General features: G+C 40.3%; 1 protein-coding gene across 2 annotated transcripts in view; it reads right to left on the reverse strand.

Annotated features, from left to right (window-relative positions):
• The window catches only part of sima (similar), a 576195-nt gene that overhangs the window by 505811 nt on the left and 46415 nt on the right, over nucleotides 1-23969 (reverse strand). Inside the window, exon 1 of one of the 2 annotated variants that reach the window (XM_065222463.1) lies at nucleotides 5069-5816. The exons of the other annotated variant lie outside the window; for it this stretch is intronic. Within the exon in view, the coding sequence (XP_065078535.1) occupies nucleotides 5069-5493 (425 nt within the window). The 5' untranslated portion in view covers nucleotides 5494-5816. Of the gene's footprint in view, nucleotides 1-5068; nucleotides 5817-23969 lie in introns of those variants that run through there. 2 annotated transcript variants of the gene reach the window in all.

The following is a 23969-nucleotide window of genomic DNA, read 5'->3' on the forward strand; positions in this document are numbered from 1 at the left end:
TAAAAACAGTCCGTTGAGTTCTGTCAGACAAATAGCTTTCAAACCATTTATATGCAGTACTCGTAATTCCAAAGCGCTTGATTGATCTTAACAATAAGGGCCTAGAAATTGTTTCAAAAGCGCGTTTAAGATCCAAAAAAACAGCAACAATCGTATCTTTACACTTCAAGTTATTTTTCCATTTAGCTAATACCAAATTCAACGCGGTTTCACAAGAATGACCTTCCCGATATCCCGATTGTTCTGGTATCAACAAACTATTACTATTTAAATACTCCAACAGCTGGCCTTTAACAACAAGTTCTAAAATTTTCTCTAATGTGTGCAACATGTTGATGGGACGAAACTCTTCGGCTTTAATCGTTCCAGCAACTTTTTGAATAGGGACCACTAAGGATTCCTTCCAAATTTGTGGCACATGTCCAGTTTGTAATGATTCATTAATAAGGTCCAGCAAGATGTGGCCAATGACATGAAAGCAATCTTGAATAACTCTAGTATTAACATTATCTACTCCAGCCGATTTTCCTAATGAAAAACAAATAACTCTAAGTTCATCTAATGTGATTGGGTGAAAAACTTCAAATCTACAACTACTATTAAGTGGCTGTTTTATTTCGTCAGGTTCATCGACCAATTCAATAGATTGATTAATCAATGAAACGCTATCTACGAAATAATCATTAAACTTAGCTGCAATTACTTGTTCTGACTGTTCCAATGTGCCATTAAAAGTTATGGACCGCGGTTTGCAATTACTAGGTTTTAATAAAGATTTCAAAATTTTCCATAACTCTTTGCTGTTGTTTTGATGCTGATCAATCTTCCTTTGAACATATTCACAACGAGTTTTCTTTATCGATTGTGAATACTTGACTTCTGAGAAGAATTTCAAAAGAGCTCATAGAGTTCTAAAAATGTCGAAAAGAACCTCAAGGAATTCTGAGGATGGACTTTTTCACAACTGTACAAAGTTTAAAGACAGTTTGCATTGAAGAAGATGAACCACAACCGGAGCAAAAAATATATTAAATTAGTTAAATTAAACAGTAGGGAAATAGTGGTGGGTGGACAGCACCATCTCCCACGCACTTTGGAGTAATTCCCATCCCCAGATTAAATGCACCATAGAAAAAAATTGCCCCTCCTTAACAAGATTCCTGTGCACGCTAGTGCCTGAGATTTGTCAATGATGTAAATATTTACACGTCGTGCATTGAAAACGGACTTTACGCAGAAACTAGCAATATGGCCCGCAATATGCCTTCACCTGAGCACCACTGATCTACCGTATGCGTGATAATTTTTGCACCATCGTACAAATAAGGTTCCCGTTTCACCTGTGCATACAATGCCTTGGTTTTCTTTGCATGCACGTAACCTATAGCTCATACCGTAGTAGGCTGTGTATAAAAGAAAATGATTTACTTTGATTGACAGTTGCACCATGACGAAGTGGCAGCGTATTCGTGATTTGTCCCACGCGCAAATGTCGCAAAAAGACATTTCAATCGCCGTGGTAGTGTCCCGGTGGACCGTCAAAAGGGTTTTAGACCGAGAAAAGAAAGGACAACTATCCGCGAAGGTGGCCACAGATCGTCCGAGGTCAGCTCGGGTTCCGAGGGTTATCAAAAGGAACGGAAGATCGTAGAGGAAGATTGCAGGGTGAACTCAAGGGCACGGGAAAAACTCACATGATTACCAACCGCATCCGGGAGCTACGAGTCGAAAGATGCAAGAAAATCTTGAACTTCCTTAAGCGATAAAATCCGGTAATCCTGTTCACCGACGAGAGCATGTTTACCGTCGATCCCGTATCAAATTCCAGAACCGACCGGTACATTAGTTCTCTTCCGCTAAAAGACGTGGCCGACGAGCACAAGAACGTGTATCTGACCAAGCATCCTGCTAGCGTTATGGTGTTTGGATTGGTGGCTTCCGATGGCAAAAAAATCACAGTTCCAAGAGTTTTCGAAAAAACGCGTTTTTTCACAGTTTCATGGATGAACTACTTTTACAGATCTTCCGAATCTTCCGTCTAATGGCCATCCAAGTCCATGTTTATGCAACGACCTCAAATTCATTCATAAATCTCAGTTCGAAATGTTTGCGAAAAAAAACCGCGGAGCTCTAGAATCACTGGACAACTTTTACGGATCTTCCGGAGAACGACCGTAGTCATTCAGGTCCATGCTTATGTTACGACCCCAAATTATTTCTTATAACACAATTTAACGTGTTTTTGAAAACTGGAACTCTCGGATCAGTTTTATAGATTGACCATTTTACGGATGTTCCATATCTTCCAGACGACGGTCCCAGGTCCATGATTATGTCATGACACCAAAATCTTTCTTATAACACAGTTCCAAATTCTTTCGAAAAAACCGTAGAGTTAAATTTGCAATAGCAACAAAAAACATTCATTAGTACCGTCCCAATTATGCCTTCATTCATTCCTCCTTCATTCCTTTATTAACGTCGGTCTCTGTTCCGCAATCTAGTGCCAATCACCGACGGACATTGATTGCCATCCATTGACGGCAATCGAATGTGCAGGAAGGCAGCTACCACACCTGCGTAGGATATCGCCCCCATTCAAACACACATGGGCCGGAACAAACGGCTTTACTTCCTTTCCGAAGGAAGACGTGACCAATGAGACGTTCATTTAGATAAAATTGATAAATAGCAGATTTTTAGCGATGCATCCTATCTTAGATCCATAGGCCAACATTAGAGCCATTTCCCCTATATTATTAATGAATAACAAAACAAATCGTATAGACTTAACCAGTCTTGTAAGCGGTCACGGTAGTCGACACCTTTTCTGTGATAATTGACTGCCTTTGCCTCCGACACTTGCAAAGCAAGCTATCATAGTACAGTACCAAACTAAAATGTCGTATGACAGGCTCTGTCATACGACACTGTCGCCGAAGACCGTCACGAATGTATGTATTTTAGTTTTTCTCATAATAAGAGCTGCTGATGGTGTGCTTGTGTGAATTCTGAATATAGCAAGCAATGATGTCCTAGTAATAATATTTCTGATCAGAAATGGTTTGATTTACACCAAATTGAGGAATTACAACGAAATCACACATGTCATATGATAGCTATTTTGATAATTTTCTTTTAGCTCGAATGTTATTCTACCGCTCGTGTTGTGTGAGAGAGACGACGGTAGAGCATGAGTGTTCGAATACAAACAGACTGTCGCGCACGACAACGAAGCGAGTGTAGTAAAAAACGTCAACTGTTTCAACCCCTGGACTTAACTCCAAAATTAACAATTCATTCATATTTTTATAAATAAGGCAGGTGTTGAATAAATCTCAAAATTAGGATTCAATTTTTGAAATTAGACAATCAGTTCCTTAATTATTCATAATAAGTTGTCAAAAATGTTCACTCAACTTTCGGAAACTTAGTAATGTTAGTCATGGCAAAACAACTTTAGAAATCAAAGTGCACCTGACACCACAAATCGTTATGTTGCAGAACTATAACAGACAAGTGGCTTTCAACTAAAACTTATTTAAGTTAACCTAAATTCAGTAACTGTAAACTGTTTATCTTTACCTGTACTCAATTAAAAATCTATAAAATAGTAAGCCTTGTAATTGAATAAATATAATGTTAATTTGATTGTTTCATTGAAGCATATTAAACACCCAATGGAATGAATTAAAAACATATATTTATAGTGGCTCCTCATGCATTCTGAATCATTTTTTCTGCTCTGTCCGATGCAATAATGAGCCAGTGGCACGAAAGCTGCGCTTTCTAAATTCGTCCATCTGTGAGAATGTTCAGCACGACGACAGAGAGAGAGAGGGAGAAAATCCACCTTTATCCTCTGACTTGCTCCTGCTCCTGCCATGCCGTCTGATGCAGAATTGAGCAGAGGCACAACAGCAGTGCTGTTTTATAACTTTTCAGGTTCAATCAGAACGCTGTGCGAATGTGCTACCAAGTGGTACTCGATTATGACGACTTGGTTTGGGAAAACGTTTATTTCATGAAAATAGTTAACTATAAACAAGATCATGCTGGAGACGGCTGGGTTCGATTCTCGGTCTAGGAACTTTTCGGGTTGAAAAATGTCTCGGCATCCCCAATTATACTAATGCAAACATGGTATCTACTGGCTTAGAAAGCTCTCAATTACAATAAAAAAAAGATCATGAATATTTCACATATAGGCGAAATGGCTCTAATGTTGGCCTATGGATCTAAGATTGGGCCCATCGCTAAAAATCTGCTATTTATCAATTTTATCTAGATGAACGCGTCATTGGGACGGTACTAATGGATATTTTTGGTCGCTATTGAAAATTTAATCGATTGCTGAATTTATGTATGGGCCCAAATTAGGGGCATTTAGGCCGACATTACATCCATTTCCCCTACATATAGTGCTCGTCCTTTCAAAAGTTGCACCATATTGCAATGAATAGCGAACGTTTTATACAGACAATATACATGCTGGAAAAATTTGCTTGTATGCTGCAGATCTGCCATTACATTTTTGTATGAAACATATGCAGAGGATGTAATAAATCAAACCTTACATTGGATGTAAGAGAAAGTTGTTGCGTGTATTTAGTAAATATTACAGGAAATTTATAACTCTGTAAACCACGATAAAAGTTTACTCCAATTAATCTGCTGTGAGCTCTGCACCGAGATGACATCATTTGGAAAATATTTGACGACATTTTTTTATCACTAAGCAACGCCTGCGAAATAAACACTGCATGATAAAGCAACTAATGACGCCTCCATAAGTGGACTTCGATATAAAACTCGAGATAAAGTTGCGAATATTTGTCATGCAAGTGCCCATGCTATCCTGTACTGTAACTGTGTACCGGTGGTGGTGATTCGACGAGGGAAGCCTCTTCAACATATCTTATATAAAGATAGTGACCAACCAATCAAAAGCACCCTACCCAACCAATTTCAACCACCAAACCATTATCAAGTGGTTGCGGCTAATCTCCGCTCGTAGAAACCATCCGATTGGCTTCGTTAAGGGAACCAATCATCAGCAAACACTTACATGAAGTCTTCCATATCGATAACATCCACATAGGCACAAGGAGCTTCCCCATAGAAACCGTAACAGTAGCCATAGTTCCAAGGGCCTCCCGGGGGTCCCTGACACGGTGGATGGTTCGGTAATGGATACGGTTGATCCATGAACGCTGGATTCATTGCAGCCGGATGTTGTTGATGAGTGTACGCCGGTGCCGGCGCCGAAATCATCGACATCGGCTGCTGATAAGCTACAGGTGCTTGCTGTTGACACTGGAAACCAGCGTTGTTAGCAGCTACCGGTGGATTGTTGTACTCCTCCGCTTGCTGAAAGCCACCATAATTTTGATAACCATCTTTATCGGGATAGTAATAATTTTCCTGCACTCCGTAGAACGAGGAACAATCGTTCCCGTACACTTCCGAACCACTGTTCCAATTTTGCATCATTTCTTCCTAGAATAATTCTACAACACCTCCAAATCTCTATCTAAGCACACCAAAAAACACTGCGAAACCGATCGATTCGAATCACTCCCGGGGAACGAACAGAACTGAACGACATCCGTAAGCCGTGAATATCCGCGAATGATTAATGCGCGGTTTGCAATGCTTCGGCCACTACGGCCTAATCAGCTGTTAGCCAATGGCCAATTTATGCTTCTTCTCGCCACCGCCGCCGTCCGTATAGACAGCCAACAGCGAAGACTTGTTATCATCGCCAGCACTCGCTACTGCTGGGTGCGATAAAAGTCCCTTCCTTGGGCGAGTCAAACACAGTGTACAACAAAGACGACCACGACACGTCTGTCTTATCGGACTGGCCGTCTCCAAGATGATGCCCAATTGATGGACTAACGACCAAATCCAAAAGCTTAGGCGCCGACAGGTGACGAGTATGCCGAAAGTGGCTGATAAGAGAAGATTGACATGATTGTGATGGGTTGGAGGTGCTGCCATCTGTGGGAAATGAATGGAGTTGAGTTGTCCAAGAAGCTTGCTGCGTATTTCTTATCACCAAAAACGCTTTCAAGAAAACTTCATGTTTTGAAAACTCGGAAACTGATGGGATTTGTTTCTGTTGTAAATAGATAAGGTCGATAAAACAAAATCGTCATGATGAAAATGGAAAACCGGAGGAACTTTAAGTTGGTGAGATATCCTATCATGAGACGGCTTTGATACATCGATAATGGCTGGTCCACGCTCCACGGCACGTGCAGAGTATTAACGGAGTTCAAATACTTCAAGATTCTTCAGGGTGCTTATAAATATGAGACGTTAAGAAGACTCGTGAAACTTAAGATGCTCAGAGAAACCAAGCAAGTCATATGCTTAAAGAAGCTCCAAGCGATCTTCAAAGGATATCTTTGTAATATTCAGCGAAAATCTTCGGGGACTTTATAGAACATCCAGGGTGTTCTCTCGAATGGTATTGAAGACACTCTGATTCCTGATAGCGGTATAAAACAGCTTCAAGCTGCAAATTTATTAATCATAAATTGATTATCTTAAAGCGGGGTTATGAGCAGTACTTACAAATTCAGTGCACTAATACTATGAACAACAATTCAATTTCGATTAGAATTTTCCCTCAATGTTCAGCCTGTGCGCCACTAATTAGGAAGTTATATTAATAAACTTAGCAAACTAATAAATTAATACAATTACCTCATGGAAGGTATTCTCTGCCAGACAATTTTAGGTTAACAACCCTAGAGTAGAATGAGGCTTACCTATAGGTAAGCAATTTGTTTAGGTAAATATTTTTACAATTAATATAGTGTAGCGTATAATTACCTCAACTTAGTTGTATAAATTGTTGATCAGTAGCTGGATTGCAAATCTCCGTTTAAATAATTTTAATTAGTTAACTCTAGCCAATAAACGTGAATATAAATTATTCGGAACGCACTTGTATTCTTGTATACTTGTATTCTTCTCTGAATGCTATTGATTCTATGACAATACAAAGCTATCTTACGTTATCTCTCCACTGAACTCGTTTCGCCCGTCAGATCAGGGTTGCCGATCTGCTGGCGGTGTCAACACAGGGTAATGTTGGAAAATATCTAGAAGAAATTCACAGAGCTTCTTAAGTTGATTTGAGAAGAGAACTTGCAGAGGATCTACTCTAGAAATTATCAAAAATTAGATTTAAAGAATTATTAGTTCAAAGACAGCTTTACTTCCCTGGTGACAGAATTCTGAACTAAACTGTGCACCATCCAATAGGTCTTGTGCATCTGAACAACTCGGCCAAAGGTTACAAGGCTGTTCATACCACTAAACTGGCCATTTTGTCAAAAACAGCAACCGTCTATCTAGTTGAACTTTCAATTTAAAGCAAGTAATTATAAGTCAAATCGTATACTCGCCGGGCTTGGTGTGAGAATTTAGAACTGAGCTGTCCACTATACAATAAGTCATGATGACATCTAGTCGAGATGTCTACTTAAGCAAGCCATTAGAACCAAAGGGCACTAGTGGTTAATGATTTTTTCGAGTGAGATACGATAGGTCTTGTCATTCAGAACTGAAAACAGCAAACTTCTATCTAGTCGTACTGTCAAGTTAAATCAAGCAATTAGATGCCAAATTGCAAACACTATTGTCACATAGTGAGTGAATTCTGAGCTGAGCTGTCCATCATCCAACAGGTCTTATTCATCAGAATAACTTTGTTAAAGCAATAAGAAGTGAAATAGTCTACTAGCGATAAGAAGGTAAAAAGTATACTAGTGTGATGTACACCATCCAATAGGTCTCTTTCACTTGAAAAACATTTTCCAAAAACAGAAACTAATAAATTATTTGCTTAACTTGACATAAGGAAATAATTTATTAGTGCCACCTCGAAGACCAATTCTGAACGCAATTGATCACCTAACAGGTCTTATGCTCTGAACAGCTGTGATGAAAACCCCAACCGGTAAATTTGGAACTGGTTACTCATTTAGAATTACCATTTGCGCCCTGGAGGGTCACCAGTTCTAACCTGGCTACTAACTGAATGAGCCAAATTTTCTTCGAAAATCTGCTCGAATATGACGAAAATTGAGAAAAAAAAAATACCCAGTCTACACGGCCGATAAAAATAACTCAATACCTGAGTCGAATTCAACTCAACATTTTTGCGTAAATAGCACTGTAAACACCCTTCAAACAAATTCGCCGTTTAAATGCAATTTCAGCTATTCAACGGGGTTCTACGGTAATCAAGAAGTTTTTCCAAGAAAATTGAGGAAAAATTTACTCATTCACTAAGTAAACCCTTTTTTTTTTGGCAAATTTTGAATCAAATTCGACTCAGTGTTCACTCGGCTGTCGCCAAAAGCAGGCCACTCTCGATGTGTGCCACGCGATCGTCTGTTTTCTCGGCAGCAACCATTGTGTGATCCTCCTCATTGTTCTTCATCAGCAGTTCTTTCGGTCGATGCGTCGTCGACTTTGGAAAGCAACCGTTTCGTGATGAGTGTGTGAGTGATGACCACGTTTTCCGTTCATTGCTGTAATGGAAGCACTCTGCCCCCCGTTGGCGTAACTGTCATACAATGAAACCACTGGAAGCGGCTCCAGTTCTGATGGAGGAGACTTTTTGGATAGCGGAAGATAAAGTGTTTATTGTGTTGTACCTTTTGACTATAGTTTTAATATGTATTGTATAGTGACCAAGAATCATCGGCTCTGTAAAGTTAATTCGGTTGAACCTTATCAAATAAATTAATGAACAAAAAAAATCAAATTCGACTCAATTTTAAGTTAATCTTATTTGCCTGTGTACTCGTGTGCTCATAGACTTAAAAGACGATTTTTTTCAAATCTTAAGACGCTGATAGTCATAGCAAGCGAGCACGTGATTGGTTGATTGCGACCTAAAAGTTTGATCAATTTTCAATAGTTTACTAATGAAGGAACTACGGAGCAATAATGAACAGGCCGAGACTTAGCGAACAAAAAAATGTTTTATTAAAGCGAACTTGAATTGCGCACATCGAGGAGTGACCAGGTCAGGTAATCCAACGACTACTTTGATTTCACCCCCTCTCGCTTGGATAGTCCCAGCATCGTCCGAAGATCACTAAATCGTCCATTGCTTCCGATGCTGCAGCACTCAATTCAGCTTCGCTTAAAGAAGTTGCAACTGTTGTTTGCTTCTTGCTTGACCACGCAACAGTACATCCGAAAACACGGAAAACAAATCCGCTTACTGCAGTGTTCACTCGGCTGTCGACAAAAGCAGGCCACTCTCGATGTGTGCTACGCGATCGTCTGTTTTCTCGGCAGCAACCATTGTGTGGTCCTCCTCATTGTTCTTCATCAGCAGTTCTTTCGGTCGATGCGTCGTCGACTTTGGAAAGCAACCGTTTCGTGATGAGTGTGTGAGTGCTGACCACATTTTGCGTCCATTGCTGCAATGGACGCGCTCTGACCCTCGTTGGCGTACAACAATTTGCCATACAATGAAACTACTGGAAGCGGCTCCAGTTCTGATGGAGGAGGCTTTTTGGATAGCGGAAGATAAAGTGTTTATTGTGTTGTACCTTTTGACTATAGCTTTAAGATGTATTGTATAGTGACCAAGAATCCTCGGCTCTGTTAAGTTAATTCGGTTGAGCCTTATCAAATAAATTAATAAACAAATCCGCTTACTGATTTCCGGTCGTCAGTATTTGTGGCCCAGTCTGAATCAGTGGCGCCGCTTGATTGTCTAGAGTAAACGTCAAGCAACACTCCATCGATCCTTTTAAGTATCGTACAACCCGTTTCAGAGCTGTCCAATGTTGTTGTCCAGCTTGAAGTTGGAATCTCCCCAGATATCCGATAGGAAAGCAAATGTCCAGCCTTGTGGACATCATCACGTACATCAGGCTTCCCAATAAGTCACGGTACGGTTCTTGAACACCTTCGGCCACTTGACGATCCAATTTTAATCCTTTCTCCATTGGCGTCCTTGTTGCATTGCACTCCGCCATGCCGAACTTCTGCAAGATCTTTTCCAGGCTGGTTTCTTGAGACAGCATCATTCTATCATTTTGTTGATCGTACCGTATCTTCATCCCAAGAAAGTGAGTCAACTCTCCACAATCGGACATTTCAAACATCGCCGATAGAGTTCGCGTTTCAGCTTCATTATGGAGGTCAGCTGCATACCTGCTATCGAGAGATCATCGACATACAGCACGATGAAAACAACGTCTTTCCCCCTCTTGTCGATACGGTTGTATAGGCAATAGTCGTGCTTGGAACGTGTGAAACGTAGCTTCAGCAGCGCTTGATAATTTTTTTCGTTACAACAACGAGGAGACCAGTGATGGAAAAGTTCGCGAAATCTCACTATGACTCGCGAACTTTTCCCTTGGTGAACTTCGTGGAGTATCGCGAACTTTTCCAACACTGGAGGAGACTGCTTCAGACCATACAACGATTTCTGTAGCTGGCACACCAGCCCAGGGTCTGCCAGGGACGTCTATCTGATGGAACTGGAATACCCTTTGTACGCCTACGGCCAGCACAATTCGAATCGTCGTCAACGTCGCAACGGGCGCATATGTTTCATTGTAGTCCAGGCCAGCCTTCTGTAAGAAGTCTTGCCTTGCATCGCACATGGTTTCCTTCTTCATCCTCTTTCACGCGAAAGACACCGGCAGTGCATTCCACCGCCGTCCACACCTTATTCTTCTCAAGAGATTTTATAACTCGCCTTTAACTGCGGTCATCCAGAGCTGTTGATCTTCTCGATCTTCGATTTCGGCGTACGATTCCGGGGGATCGGGGAGAGTTGAAATTTTACCAGTAGATGTTGCTCTAAACCCAGTAAAGAAATCAAGTAACTTACCTGGGAGCCTGCGCTCCCGTTCACTGCGCCTAGTGTCAGACTCTGAATAGTCACCACCCCAGGGTGGAGCTTCTTCGGTTGGTTCTTCGTCCAGATCAACGGTGCTTTGCGTATCCGGATCGACTTCATCTTCGGTTTCGCTTTCGATAACAGCTACTGCTTCTTGTTTGGCCGACGAATTACCCCCTCTGGCGGATACAGCATGGGAATCACTAAGGGAACCTTCGAGCCTTCATCTTCTTCATTTGTGTATGGTAAAAAAGCTTCATCGAACTTGATGTCACGAGAGATGAATACTTTTCTTGCTTTTCTGTCCCATAAGCGGTAGCCATTTGGAGCATAGCCAATCATGACCGCCTCCCGACTCTTGTTGTCCAAGTTCTTCCTCAGCTGGCTTGGAACCCACGAAAATGCTTTACATCCAAAGATACGCAGCTTGGAGAGATCAGGTTTCGCATCTGTCCAGTGCTCAGCAGGTGTACGATTATCCGACAGAGCAGCAGTAGGACACCGGTTCAACAAGTACGTTCCAGTAAGTGCTGCATCCGACCACATGAACTTTGGCATATTTGAGTCAACAGTTATCTTGCAAATTCGTTTTTCAAACTGGGTGGTTAACATGGCTTCATACTCTTGAAAATGTACGAAGACTTCGGACTTTCTCTTTATCATGTAGATGCACGTAAAATGGCTGTAGTCATCTATAAAGGAGACGAAATATCTCGATCCATCCCAAGCCGGCGGATTGATTGGTGCGCACGCATCCGGATGTATCCGCTCTAGCAATCGACTGGCTCGCTCACGAGTTCCGTTGAAGGGTTCTCGGCACTCATGTGTCACAGAATCCAATTGAATCAACTTTTGGGCCAAGACCTTCCACCATATTGTGTCGAACTAACGTATTCATCGTGGTCTGACTGGCGTGACCCAAACGACGATGCCAGAGATTGCTGACCTCCACTGCACAGAGATTTGCTGCCACGTCTAGATCTAACTGCAACTCGTAGAGATTTCCTCGCAACTGTGCCACACCGATCGCCGCATTACTTTGCTTCATCAGCGCCTGATGTTTTCCGCCGCGGCTTGTGAACAACACGTCAATTCCGGCTTGGGACATCTTCTTGACATCTTCTTGACATCTTCTTGACAGAAGGTTGCCTCGCAGCTCTGGTACGAAAATTACATTTTTCATCTGGAACAGAATATCTTCTTAGGAAATCCCCTTGACTTCACCTTCATATTTCCCAACAATCGACACACCATCTTTGGCCACATCAATAACGAAAGGTTGTTTGAGCTTCCGGACCGACATCCGTAGTCCACGTAGAAGATGGTTCGCTTGTTCTGAACCTTGGACTGCTTCTGGTTCACCATGAACGAAATTACTTTGCTTTCAACCGCTGCGTTGACGTTACCATCGGTCTTCTTGACACGACAATCTTTCATCATGTGGCCAGGTTTGCCACATCGATGACACTTTCCGTTGAACTTCCGTTGCTTCTTATTTCTGCCTTCAACAAACGCTGCTGCCTTGTCTTCGCTCGAATTTTCCATCCTATCAGACCGCTTGGATTCTTCAGCCAGTAACCGCTGTTTCACAGTCTCCAATGTGAGGTCGTTCTCGTTGATATTCTCTAGAGCCGTTACAAGGGAGTCGTAGCTATCGGGAAGGGTGATAAATAATTGCGATACCATGTCGTTCTCTTCGAGCTTCGCGTCTGCCGATTTGAGTTGGCGCATGATATCGTCGAACTGTTGAAAATGATGCAGCATCGATCTTCTTTCATTCGGAACCTTGGCCAACTGCTTCCGCAACTTCTCCGCATATGTATCTTCCAGTGCCTTCCACATTTCTCGAGCAGTCTCCTTGTGCCGTACTATGCCTACCCTAATAAAAATTGTATGGTTAATTTGCTTAACGACGTGTTCTGGGTATCATCCAAACCATTTATGGAATAGTTCAATGATTTGGGTTATCGTTCATTTATGGTTATTTTTTATTAGGGTAGCCATTCATCAGAAAGGAATCCAACTAGCAAGGACTTCGCTTTCCGATCTGTCTGCAAAAACTTCGCCCTTCCCTGGTCCGATTCACCGGGAACTGGCTTGGTTAATACGTCCGAAACTTCTGCCGCATCCAGGTACAGTTGAACTCGAAACCGCCAATTCTCGAAGTTCGTTCCATTCAACTGTAGAATTCCAGAGCCTTCCTTCGTAGACGAGCCCATAACCTGAAGGAACTACGTGGACATGAAGGGGCAATAATGAACAGGCCGAGACTTAACGAACAAAAGAATGTTTTATTAAAGCAAACTTGAATTGCTCACATCGAGCTCTTGAATTGGAATGACAGCGAAAAACAACAGGAGTGACCAGGTCAGGTAATCGAACGACTACTTTGATTTCAACTAACGATAAAATACTTTAATCTTTATACCAAACCAATCTTACATCAATTCTAAATCAAAGAGTGTGAAAAGAATTTAAATCCACCCATAATTGCCAAAGTTATAAGTGTTTAAAACCTAACACTATTTCGATACACAAATTTTTTGATTTGAACCCCAGTATTGTCCACAAACACGTAGTCCTACGTAAAAAATAAACAACTTTACACGGCGTTGCGCCCGCTAGTGTGCGTGCATTAACATCACTAATCTCTATAGTGACTGATTACAAGAAAACTTTACTTTAGAGACAATTAACTTTTTAGTAAGTGGCTTGAAAAAAGTGATCAATTTACTAAAAAGTCTCTTGAGATCGCGAATGCAAGGGTGTTTCAGTGTTTGTAAAGTTTAAACGAATTTATATCCGTTAATAAAGCCTAAATCGAGATTGTAACTAGGACTGTTTGAGTGTTCGAAATCTTTAAATGCATTTATCTCCGTAAATAAGGCCTGCCTTGGGAATTTTCTTAATTTCCCCTATAGGATTCCAGAACTTCAAGTCGTTTGATCATTCTCATACTAAACTTAATATTATCAGGGCTGGTAGCGAGTCACTTTTTAGAGACTTGGTCACTATTTTCAAGGCAGTCACTGAAAAGTCTCCTTTTTAAAGACCGAGTCACTAAAGTCACTTTTTCTTGTAATCAGTCATTATTGTCAACTTTTTTAGCGTGAATTTATTTCAAGATTGATTATCCTCCTTGCACTGTCTAGGATCTCTGATATTCCAATCGATGCCTACATTTTGTTCTTGGATTTGGAGAAGTTATGAAAATTTCAGTTAAGCTTCATAAACAAACTGCGGGAACACTGGAAGCTTTAAGAACATCAACACGTTTCTTTTAGCATCCGAAATTTTTCAGGAACTTTTATGAAGTTCCTATAATTTCAGAGAACTTCACAGGTGTCAATCGAACTCTAGAAATATAGAAAACTTGTGGGGTATTGTGTAATTTTTTAAGAAGTTCTAAGCACCTCAGAAAAGCTAGATCTAGGGATCTTTGGGGAATTTCAGATCTTAAGATCAGTTCCCTTTAACTTTAGTCCAGACTTTTGGAGCAGTTTAAAGATCTATAATCGTAAATTTATAAAAAAAAAATAGGATAGTTTCATGATGTGCTGAAAAAAACGAGAACCCTTAAGATGTTCCGAGAAGTTCAGGGAAGTACAGAGACCTTCAGCGAATTTATGAAAACTTCAGAAATATTTAAGGAACTTCACAGAAGTCCAAAGAATTTCAGGGAGTTTTAAAGGTCTTAAAGGGAATTCCATTTATTTCCTAGCAGAACCGAGATCTTCAATTGAATTGAGTGCTTCAGGGAAGTTTCGAAGTTGGGACCTCCCTTAGCTCAGTCAGTAAAGGCACAGCTACAAAGCAAGACCATGCTGGAGGTGGTTGGGTTCGATTCCTGGTCCGGTCTAGGAATTTTTCGGGTTGGAAAATTTCTCGACTTCTTTGGGCATAGAGTATGCAATAAATAGTTATGTTGATAGATAACATCAACGAAGTTCTATTAATGAAAAAAAATGCGAACTTTTAGCAAGCAGCAATATCTCAAAGAAATTCAGGAGAACTTCCAATAAATTAAGATATTATTAGAAAGTTTCATGATATTCAGCGATGTTCCGAGAACTTCGAGGTCGATCAGATAGCTTCAGAATAGTCCCATTAACTTAAATAAATTTGCAGCTAATTACAAGGAGTTCCGTGGAATTATGGGGTATTTCGAGAATTGTATCATTGATCCGAAAACGTCAGAAGCGTCAGGGAATTATTAATATATATATCAGAAAATTTGTCGCATTATTAAACAAATTTAGAGACCTTCAGGTAGGCATAGATATATTCAGGAAAATTGTCGAAACGTCAGTGCAAATCAGTTAATTTCAGTAAAGTTGTGGGTTCTTAAAAAATAGTGATAAATTCAAGGCAGTCAATAGAACTTTAAAGAAATTCAGTAATCATTGAGGTAGTTTTAATAACACCAGGACAGTCTAGATTGTTGAAAATGCTTTAAATTATTGTCGATAATTTAAAGGAAGTTTCATGAACTTCAGAACGTTCTAATTCCATGAACATTTCGGGAGCAGATTTTTTTAAAAACTTCAAAAACTTCACAGAAACATTTCGAGAACTTCATATAAATGAAATCTATGGAGCTTAAGGGGAGATCCGCGAACTTCAGGAATTTTAATGAACAACAGCTCCGAAAATTGGAGGAATTTCATAGGGAGAACAGTTCCATTAGTTTCAGAAAATTAGTGGTAAATTTAAAGCAGTTCCCAGATTTTCAGTTAAAAAGTTAATTGAGGCCTTCGCATAAGTTCAGAAGTTACTGCAAAAACTTTAGAGAAGTTTTGAGAATTTCAGAAAAGAACACAGGACCTCAGAGCAGTTTCTGTCACATAAATTTTAAAGAAGTTTAGTGAACTTCAGCGAATCGTTGACCATTTAGAGGAGATCCATGCTCGTTCGGAAAATTGGGAAAACTTTAGGAAGTCCTATAAAGTTCAGGGAAGTTTAAGAATGTGATGACAAATATTGTGAGCATCAGGCTAGTTTCTTAAACTACAAAAGAACTTCAAGGCAGCTTCATTAACTTCAGGAAACATTTAGCAACTTTCAAGTAGTTCTGAAGACCACAGAATAGTCCATTTCATATTCAACGGAGATTTTCATTGAAATATTCCTCAAAATTTCGATGAAACTATCCTCTGGTTTATTTTAGTGTTCCTCGGAATTAACTTGAAATTCTCAACAATAAGAAACTCTTTGGAAAGATTCTCCGAATATTCAGTGAATTCATTTCAGATTTCCTTTTGAATCTCACTCCTTCCCTTGGAATTCTACTCCAAATGAAAGTCTCCCAACAAATTTCTTAGATTTCTTCTCATAATTCTTTTGGCAAACTCTCCAGAATTTATTTAACGAATTCCTTTGAAGATGTCCTGGAGTTATTCTCAGATTTAATTGTAATCCTTCTTTTAGTATTCTTAAAAAAATCCATGGACTTATGCTCCGGATTCGTTTTCTCCCACAAAATTTATGAATTTATCTTCAGAATGCCCATGGAATTTTCCTCTGAAGTTCACAGGAGTTGTGCTCCTCAGAAATTCATAAGAGTTTGCATTAACATTTACTTTTAATTCCGTTCAGGGTTTCTTGAAATTCTTCTCATAACTATCAGGCTTCACATGAAATCCAAAATTCCTCAGAACTTCCTTGAAAGCAGATTGCATTTGATGTTTTTCTGAAACATTTTTTTTCCTGAACTCCCTTGGAATGAAGTCCTTATTTATTTATTTATTTATTTATCTATTTCTTCATCAACAGGTTTCTTTGCCCAAAGATTGATAAGTTGTTGCCAATGAACTAAATTAATATACATTAAAACTACACATATGTTTCAAATTATCTAAAAACATTAAGAGATCTAGCACGTAGCAAGTCATGCGAAACGATAAAATCAAATTGACTGGCAACCCGGTTGAAAACTCTCTGTATCTCAGTAATGGCACTGTTCATTCCGTAATTGGTGCGGTGAGGTTGAGGTCGTAGCATTGCATTGTTCCGTAGAGATCTTGGTCGCACATACAAGTTGATTCGTTGTAGGATTTCGGGACAATCAACTCGACCCAGCAAGACATCAGAAACCAGCATAGCCTTAGCAACGTCTTTTCGTGTACTAAGTGTATCCAGACGAATTACCTGGCATCGGTGCTCGTAGTTTAGGAGACGAAATGGATCCCGCCATGGTAGTCGACGAAGTGCGAATCGAACAAGCCGCCGTTGCACTGATTCTATTCTCTCAATTCCATTTTGGTAGTGAGGGTTCCAAACAGTCGAACAGTACTCCAATGTCGACCGAACTAATGCACAGTAGAGCGCCTTTAGACAGTAAATGTCCGTGAACTCTTTTGTTAACCGGAAGCTAAAGCCTAGAGATTTTGAAGCTTTATTCACTACGAACGACACGTGCTGCTTGAAGGTCAACTGGCAGTCGAGGATAATTCCCAAGTCCTTGATTTCGTTCACTCTTACCTGTGGTACTCCAGAAAATGAATAATCGTGGAGTTTTGGATCTTTCAGTCGAGAAAACGTAACAACTGAGCATTTTGCAGGATTTACGGTCATACGATTCATCTGGCACCAATGAGCGAATGCATCAAGTTGTTGTTGTAGAAACTGAGCGTCAGCCTCAGAACGAATCTTGAAATATAGCTTGAAGTCATCAGCAAACGAAAGCCTTGGTCCATCCAGCACTGCATTGACATCGTTGAAGTATAAAAGGCAGATGAGTTGTCCAAGATGACTTCCCTGCGGTATCCCTGACGTGATTGGAAATGAAGCTGTAGAGGAATCGCCGATGACTACTTGCGACCGACGACCGTTCAAGTAGGACTGGAACCAATCCAAAAGAGTTCCATGAATTCCAAGCTTTTCAAGCTTCGCTACAGCAATTTGATGGTTGACCTTATCGAATGCTGCGGATAAGTCCAAATATAGTACATCCGTTTGTGCTCGTTCAAGCATACTGTCGGTTACGTAAGAAGTGAGACATAAAAGGTTTGACGTGGTTGAACGACCGGGAATGAAACCATGCTGGTCTGGGCTTAAAAATTGCTTGCAATGAAAGAATAATTGGTCCATCACAACAAGCTCAAAGAGTTTGGAAACAGCGCATAACGAGGATATTCTGCGATAATTATCAACATTCTTCCTATCGCCGTTTTTGTGTACAGGGAACATGGAACATGTATGCACGTTTCCAGCAGGACGGAAACATTCCGGATGAAAGCGACAAGCTGAAGATCAGTTCTTCAAAAACACTGACGGAATTCCATTGGGACCTAAGCATGTTGACACTTTTAGTTTTCGTACAGCTGCCATAATCGCATTATTGTTGACAGTGACTTCAGGCATAGCTTGCCTTGATGGCTGTGTGTTACTAGATGCTGAGGATATCTGTCTATCGGATAGCAATTCGTTGGAGAATATCCTAGAAAACTTCGAGGCAAACATGTCACATATGGCTTGTGGTTCAGAGGCTACGGTCCCATTCCACTTCATTGAAGAAGGCAGGTCACACTCGTTACGTTGCTGTTTGACATAATCCCAGAAAGATTGTGGGTGGGATTTGAGTCGTCGTTGTAAGCCCGTCTGATATCGAATATAACATCTCTTGCTAACGCGTTTATAGATTATGTTCAGCTTCACGTAGTGGTTACGCAGCGATACACTCTTGTTTTTCGAAAATCTTCTTAGGGCGGCTCTCTTTTGTCTTTTCAGCCTTCGGAGTTCGGGAGTGAGCCATGGGGTACGACCAACGGCTACCGTCTTCTTGGGAACATGTCGGTAGATCGCATATGAAAGAATATGACAGAATGTCTGTGCAGCTATGTTCACATTAATTCCGTCAAGAATGTTCTCCCAGTCTAGCGAAGAAGAAGAATGATGCTGTGATAGTCTGCATTCCTGAAATCGTAAATGACAGGAGATGGATTGACAGTGTCTTCCTTTACATTTCTTCTCTCGATATTGAGATGCAACGGTGGATGATGAGGTACGAACTTCACGAGCGGCGCTGGGGCCAACGTTATCGATGGGGCATTGTCACAGCTAACAAAACCTAAATCAAAGCTTCTGTTGTTCTCGTTTACAGCATGATTAATCTGCTGGAGTGTAGCAGTGCTGTATTTTTCGAGGATCCTAGTCGTGCACCGGTGAAACGACGAGTGTGTAGCATCGGGGTAGAGGAGACCGTTGCTTGATGACTGCCAACAAATTCCTGGCAAGATGAAATCACCAATAATTAGAATGTCGTCCGTTATTGAAGCTCTGTCAACAATGGATGAAACTGAGTTCGTGTGGGCTTCAATCAATGATTCGTCACGCGTTCTGTCATGAGTGAAGTAGACAACACACAAGTACAGAGTATTATCCTTAGAAATGATAGTAAAATTTCACGAGCCTTTCAAACTGTGCATGGAATTTGACTCCAGATTTTAAGGAAAAATAAAATTTCCTGATGATTCCCAGTTTTCCAGGTTTTTGCAGTTAGTAGACATATTGACTAATACCGTGGGTTTGGCCATAAACTTTCTATTGAATCTCTCGCTTCAAAGTGTTTATGCAATGCTAATTGAATAAGTCTGAAACATCAAACATTTATTTGAAGTGCCATCTTAACGACTTCTTTTCTCCTCTTAGGTCACTTTTTAGTCACTATTTTTACAACATTAAGTCACTATTTGGTCACTTATTTCTTCAACATGGTCACTAAAATCACTATTTTTGACAGCAGTGATCGCTACCAGCCCTGAATTACCCAAATCAAGATACTGCATCTATCGTTTCCTGCATAAAGGGTGATACGGTCAAAATTGGGTCAATATCAACTTGACGTATTTCTTTCAATTTTGCATTTAAAAAACCTGAACACTCCTCATTTTGAAGGTGTGTGTGTGTAGAATGTTGCTCCTATTTTGATTTTGGAATTCACTCTTCAGTTGTCAAAATGCCGTCCAATCAAGAAGAGCAGCGTATCAAAATTTTGCTCGCGCATCGCGAAAATCCGAGCTACTCGCACGCAAAGTTGGCAAAATCGCTAAAAGTTGTCAAATCAACCGTTACAAATGTAATTAAAGTGTTTGAGGAACGTTTGTCGACAGCCAGGAAGTCTGGATCGGGGGGAAATCGAAAACCGGAAGCAGCTGAGACGACAAAGAGAGTTGCCGGTAGTTTCAAGCGAAACCCTAACCTCTCTCTCCGAGATGCCGCAAATAAGCTGGGTGTATCGTCTACAACCGTGCATCGAGCCAAAAAACGAGCCGGACTATCGACTTACAAGAAGGTAGTGACTCCAAATCGCGATGATAAACAAAATACGACGGCCAAAGCGCGATCCCGGAGGCTGTACACGACGATGCTGACGAAGTTTGACTGCGTGGTAATGGACGACGAAACCTACGTCAAAGCCGACTACAAGCAGCTTCCGGGACAGGAGTTTTATACGGCAAAAGGAAGGGGAAAGGTAGCAGATGTTTTCAAGCACATGAAACTGTCAAAGTTCGCAAAGAAATATCTGGTTTGGCAAGCCATCTGTACCTGTGGCTTGAAAAGCAGCATTTTCATAGCTCCCGGGACTGTCAACCAAGAAATTTACGTGAAAGAGTGTTTGAATAAACGTCTGCTGCCTTTCCTGAAGAAACACGGTTGTTCCGTACTGTTTTGGCCGGATTTGGCATCTTGCCATTACGGTAAAAAGGCCATGGAGTGGTACGCCGCCAACAACGTGCAGGTGGTTCCCAAGGACAAGAACCCTCCCAACACGCCAGAGCTCCGCCCAATTGAGAAATACTGGGCTATTATCAAGCGGAACCTAAAGAAGACCAAAAAAACTGCTAAGGGCGAGCAGCAGTTCAAGGCAAACTGGCTTTCTGCGGCGAAGAAGGTGGACAAGGTGGCTGTACAAAATCTGATGGCAGGGGTCAAGCGTAAGGCCCGGCAATTCGGATTTGGAAAAGCGGAAGCCTAACTGAATATTTTTCCTGAATGTTATACTAATTGAACTTGAAAAAGAAATTTAATTTGATTTTTTAAATAAACGATTTCACCGATTTACAGGCGTTTTCCCTTGACCAAATTTTGACCGTATCACCCTTTAAACGATGATTTACAGATACTCATGAGATACTTTGATACTAACTTACTTTCGTTAAACTTATCAAAGACTAAATATATGGTGTTCCACTCACCGAGGAAAAAAATTTCTCCATACAACAGTCCGTCAATTGGGTCTAACGTAATAGAGAAAGTATCAAGTTTTGAATATTCGGGCTTGGTATTATATCCTACACTAGAACATGTACAACGCAAAGTATCATCTCTATGTGGCCTAATGTATCGTGTTAGTAAATTTGTGCCTGGGATCGCACTTCTAACTTTTTATCATGGCTGTATTCATTCTCATCTGCAGTACTTAATCATCGTTTGGGGACATGCTTGCAAGGCTAATCTAAAAAAATTGCAAGTATTGCAAAATAGGTGCGTAAAAATCATCTATCACCTTCCACAATTGTTTTCCACTCTTCAACTCTACGCAAATCATTCGCACAGTATTCTCCCGTTACGCGGTTTGTGCAAGTTACAGTCTTGTTTGTTTATATATGATTCGCTAAAAAATCCCAACATGCATCGTAACCTTATTTTAACGATCACAAATCATGATCATAACACTCGGTATGCGAATAACCTAATACGCTCGAGAGCAGGAATGTTTGAAAAACTTAAACAACCGACTATTTTTCAAAACCAGTTTAAAGCGGTAGTACAAATCCAAACGCAACGAGTTTTTGATATAAGTTCGTTTCAACTATCGATTTATAATTATAAAATTTACACTCTTTACGCTAAGCTTAAGATATTAAATTGTATATATTAACTAATTGAATTGTTTATGAGTTGAGGATCCCTTCAAATGAACTTTGTTCCACTGGGTACATCCTAACTTTGCTAATGATTGTTATTTTGCATCACACACCTTTAAAATTAGTAATGTTATACACAGCAAAAAAATTATTTTGATATCACATCAAAGTGGATGCACTACAATCATGTCGAAAATTTCATGTAATTTTTATGACCACATAAATAAACAAATGCAGTAAAAGCAGCGTAATGTCAGTTCATGCATTGTATTAATGATAATGTTGTCCTTTTAAGCAAGTAATATTACACCATATTTTCGACATGATTGTAGTGCATCCACTTTGACGTGATATCAAAATTATTTTTTTGCTGTGTATTTATATGTCAATATGTTTCCTCTTGTAACTTTAAAAAATATTATCGAGGAGTGCACTACCAGGGGGCTCTCAGTGTGAGCTCTTTGTTGTGGGGGTGTGTTGGCGGGCCTAAAAAAAATATGTTTGTATTAATCGTCCGGAAGGCACGTCCAATATTTATCGTTCGAATATAAAAGACTCAAATCAAAGAGTTGACTCATGAAATTACATCCTTCAAGCTAAAACATTGACACCTCTGACAAAACAAAACAAACGCGGAAAAGGTCCAGTCGATTGCGGTAGTTTCTAGAATTCATCATCCCTTCTTTTATTTAGAACGACTAACACCAAACGCAAACATCTAAAAATGCTAAAGATAAACCTGTTTCGAATTTTGCATCTACGGTGGCTCAATGCTTCGAATAAAATTGCATTTTAACTACTGGGTGCCACCGGGTCTGGTCGCAGTGCACAAATGCTTCACCAAAGCTGGCTTTTTTTTATCAATGGATTCAGATGGTTAGGAGTTTTTGCCCAGTCATCATCGTGTGTTTAATGTTGGCCTAATTTCAAGAGAGAAACACCAATGGAACAATTGTTGGGGGAAGTTTGCGCGCGCCGTCGTATCCGTGAACTTCGCGTTACCTTACTGACTGACCTATGACGTCGTCGTCGGCGGTGGAAAATTATCGATTCAAAATCCATTCTAGCTTGAACTGACAGACACACTGTCAATCAAGGAGTGAGGCGCCTAGTCAGTTAAGGCACGATATTACCAAGGCAGTTCGATTCCCAGTCTCAGTCTGGACATAGAGTATCAATTTGCTTGCCGCACAGTATACAAATTCATGCATTGGTTGACATGAAAAGCTCTCAATTTATAAGTGTGGAATTGCTTCAAAGAGCACTAATTTGAGAGTCGGCTATACCCTCGCATAAGAAGCATCAATCAGTGATGCTCAATTAGCAAAGGAAAAGAATGTTTTCATTTTTCAGATAATCGGCATTAATATTCTTAAACACACATTTCGAAAATGTTACACTTAATTTCGAACCTGTTGTCAAATGATTCCGATCATTAAAAATAACACAACCAAACGACCGCTTGAAAGCACGCTGCTGTTTGCTAGCTATTACATTTTGATACATTCGTGCGTTGACCGCTGTTTGCGAGGCAGCAGTAGTTTGTTTTTCTATTTTGGATGGGATCACGTGAGCACGAGATGACCAGCGCGGTTTCTGTCGACTCCATGAATACATTTAAAACATTGACACTATCACTGACAATCCTGGGATTTCGAAGCAATTATTATTAAGCAGCTAGCAGCATAGCCAGTTGTGGGCAGATCTGGTAGAAATACATCAAATAATAATTCATGGGCTTGCCTGATGCAAGTCACGCGCTCTGAAACTTTTTTAAAACGTAGTCAGATATTTGTTTACAATTCAAAGATACCTCTTCGCATTTAAGATAATCAATGTGATTAGAACAATTAACTTCATCGCTCGAGAATGTAATACTTACAATTTACATAAAGTTTCCAACCTATAATTACAGTTTAAAGTGATCACATAATCCAAACCGGTTCTGTTAGGGCTTGCTGTAATAATTTACTTAACTGAGAATACAGACTCACTAAAGGGGCCAGTTAACAGTCTTTGCCTTGCGACGGATCATACATACCTGGAAAGAAAAGAATAAAGACGTAATTATTTTCTCGAATTTTCGCGTACGCATCTAATTGAAACAACCTTGATACTAATTAGCACACTCAACTTAAGTGACTCACTTGAAAAACCCTAAACATATATACCATCTAAAAATAACAAAAAGTCAGAATCGGAAGCAAACA

Source organism: Ochlerotatus camptorhynchus, unplaced genomic scaffold (assembly GCF_037179485.1).
Source record: "Ochlerotatus camptorhynchus isolate MF236.1 unplaced genomic scaffold, CSIRO-AGI_Acam_v1.1 ptg000170l, whole genome shotgun sequence".
In the NCBI taxonomy this organism is placed as follows: domain Eukaryota; kingdom Metazoa; phylum Arthropoda; class Insecta; order Diptera; family Culicidae; genus Ochlerotatus; species Ochlerotatus camptorhynchus.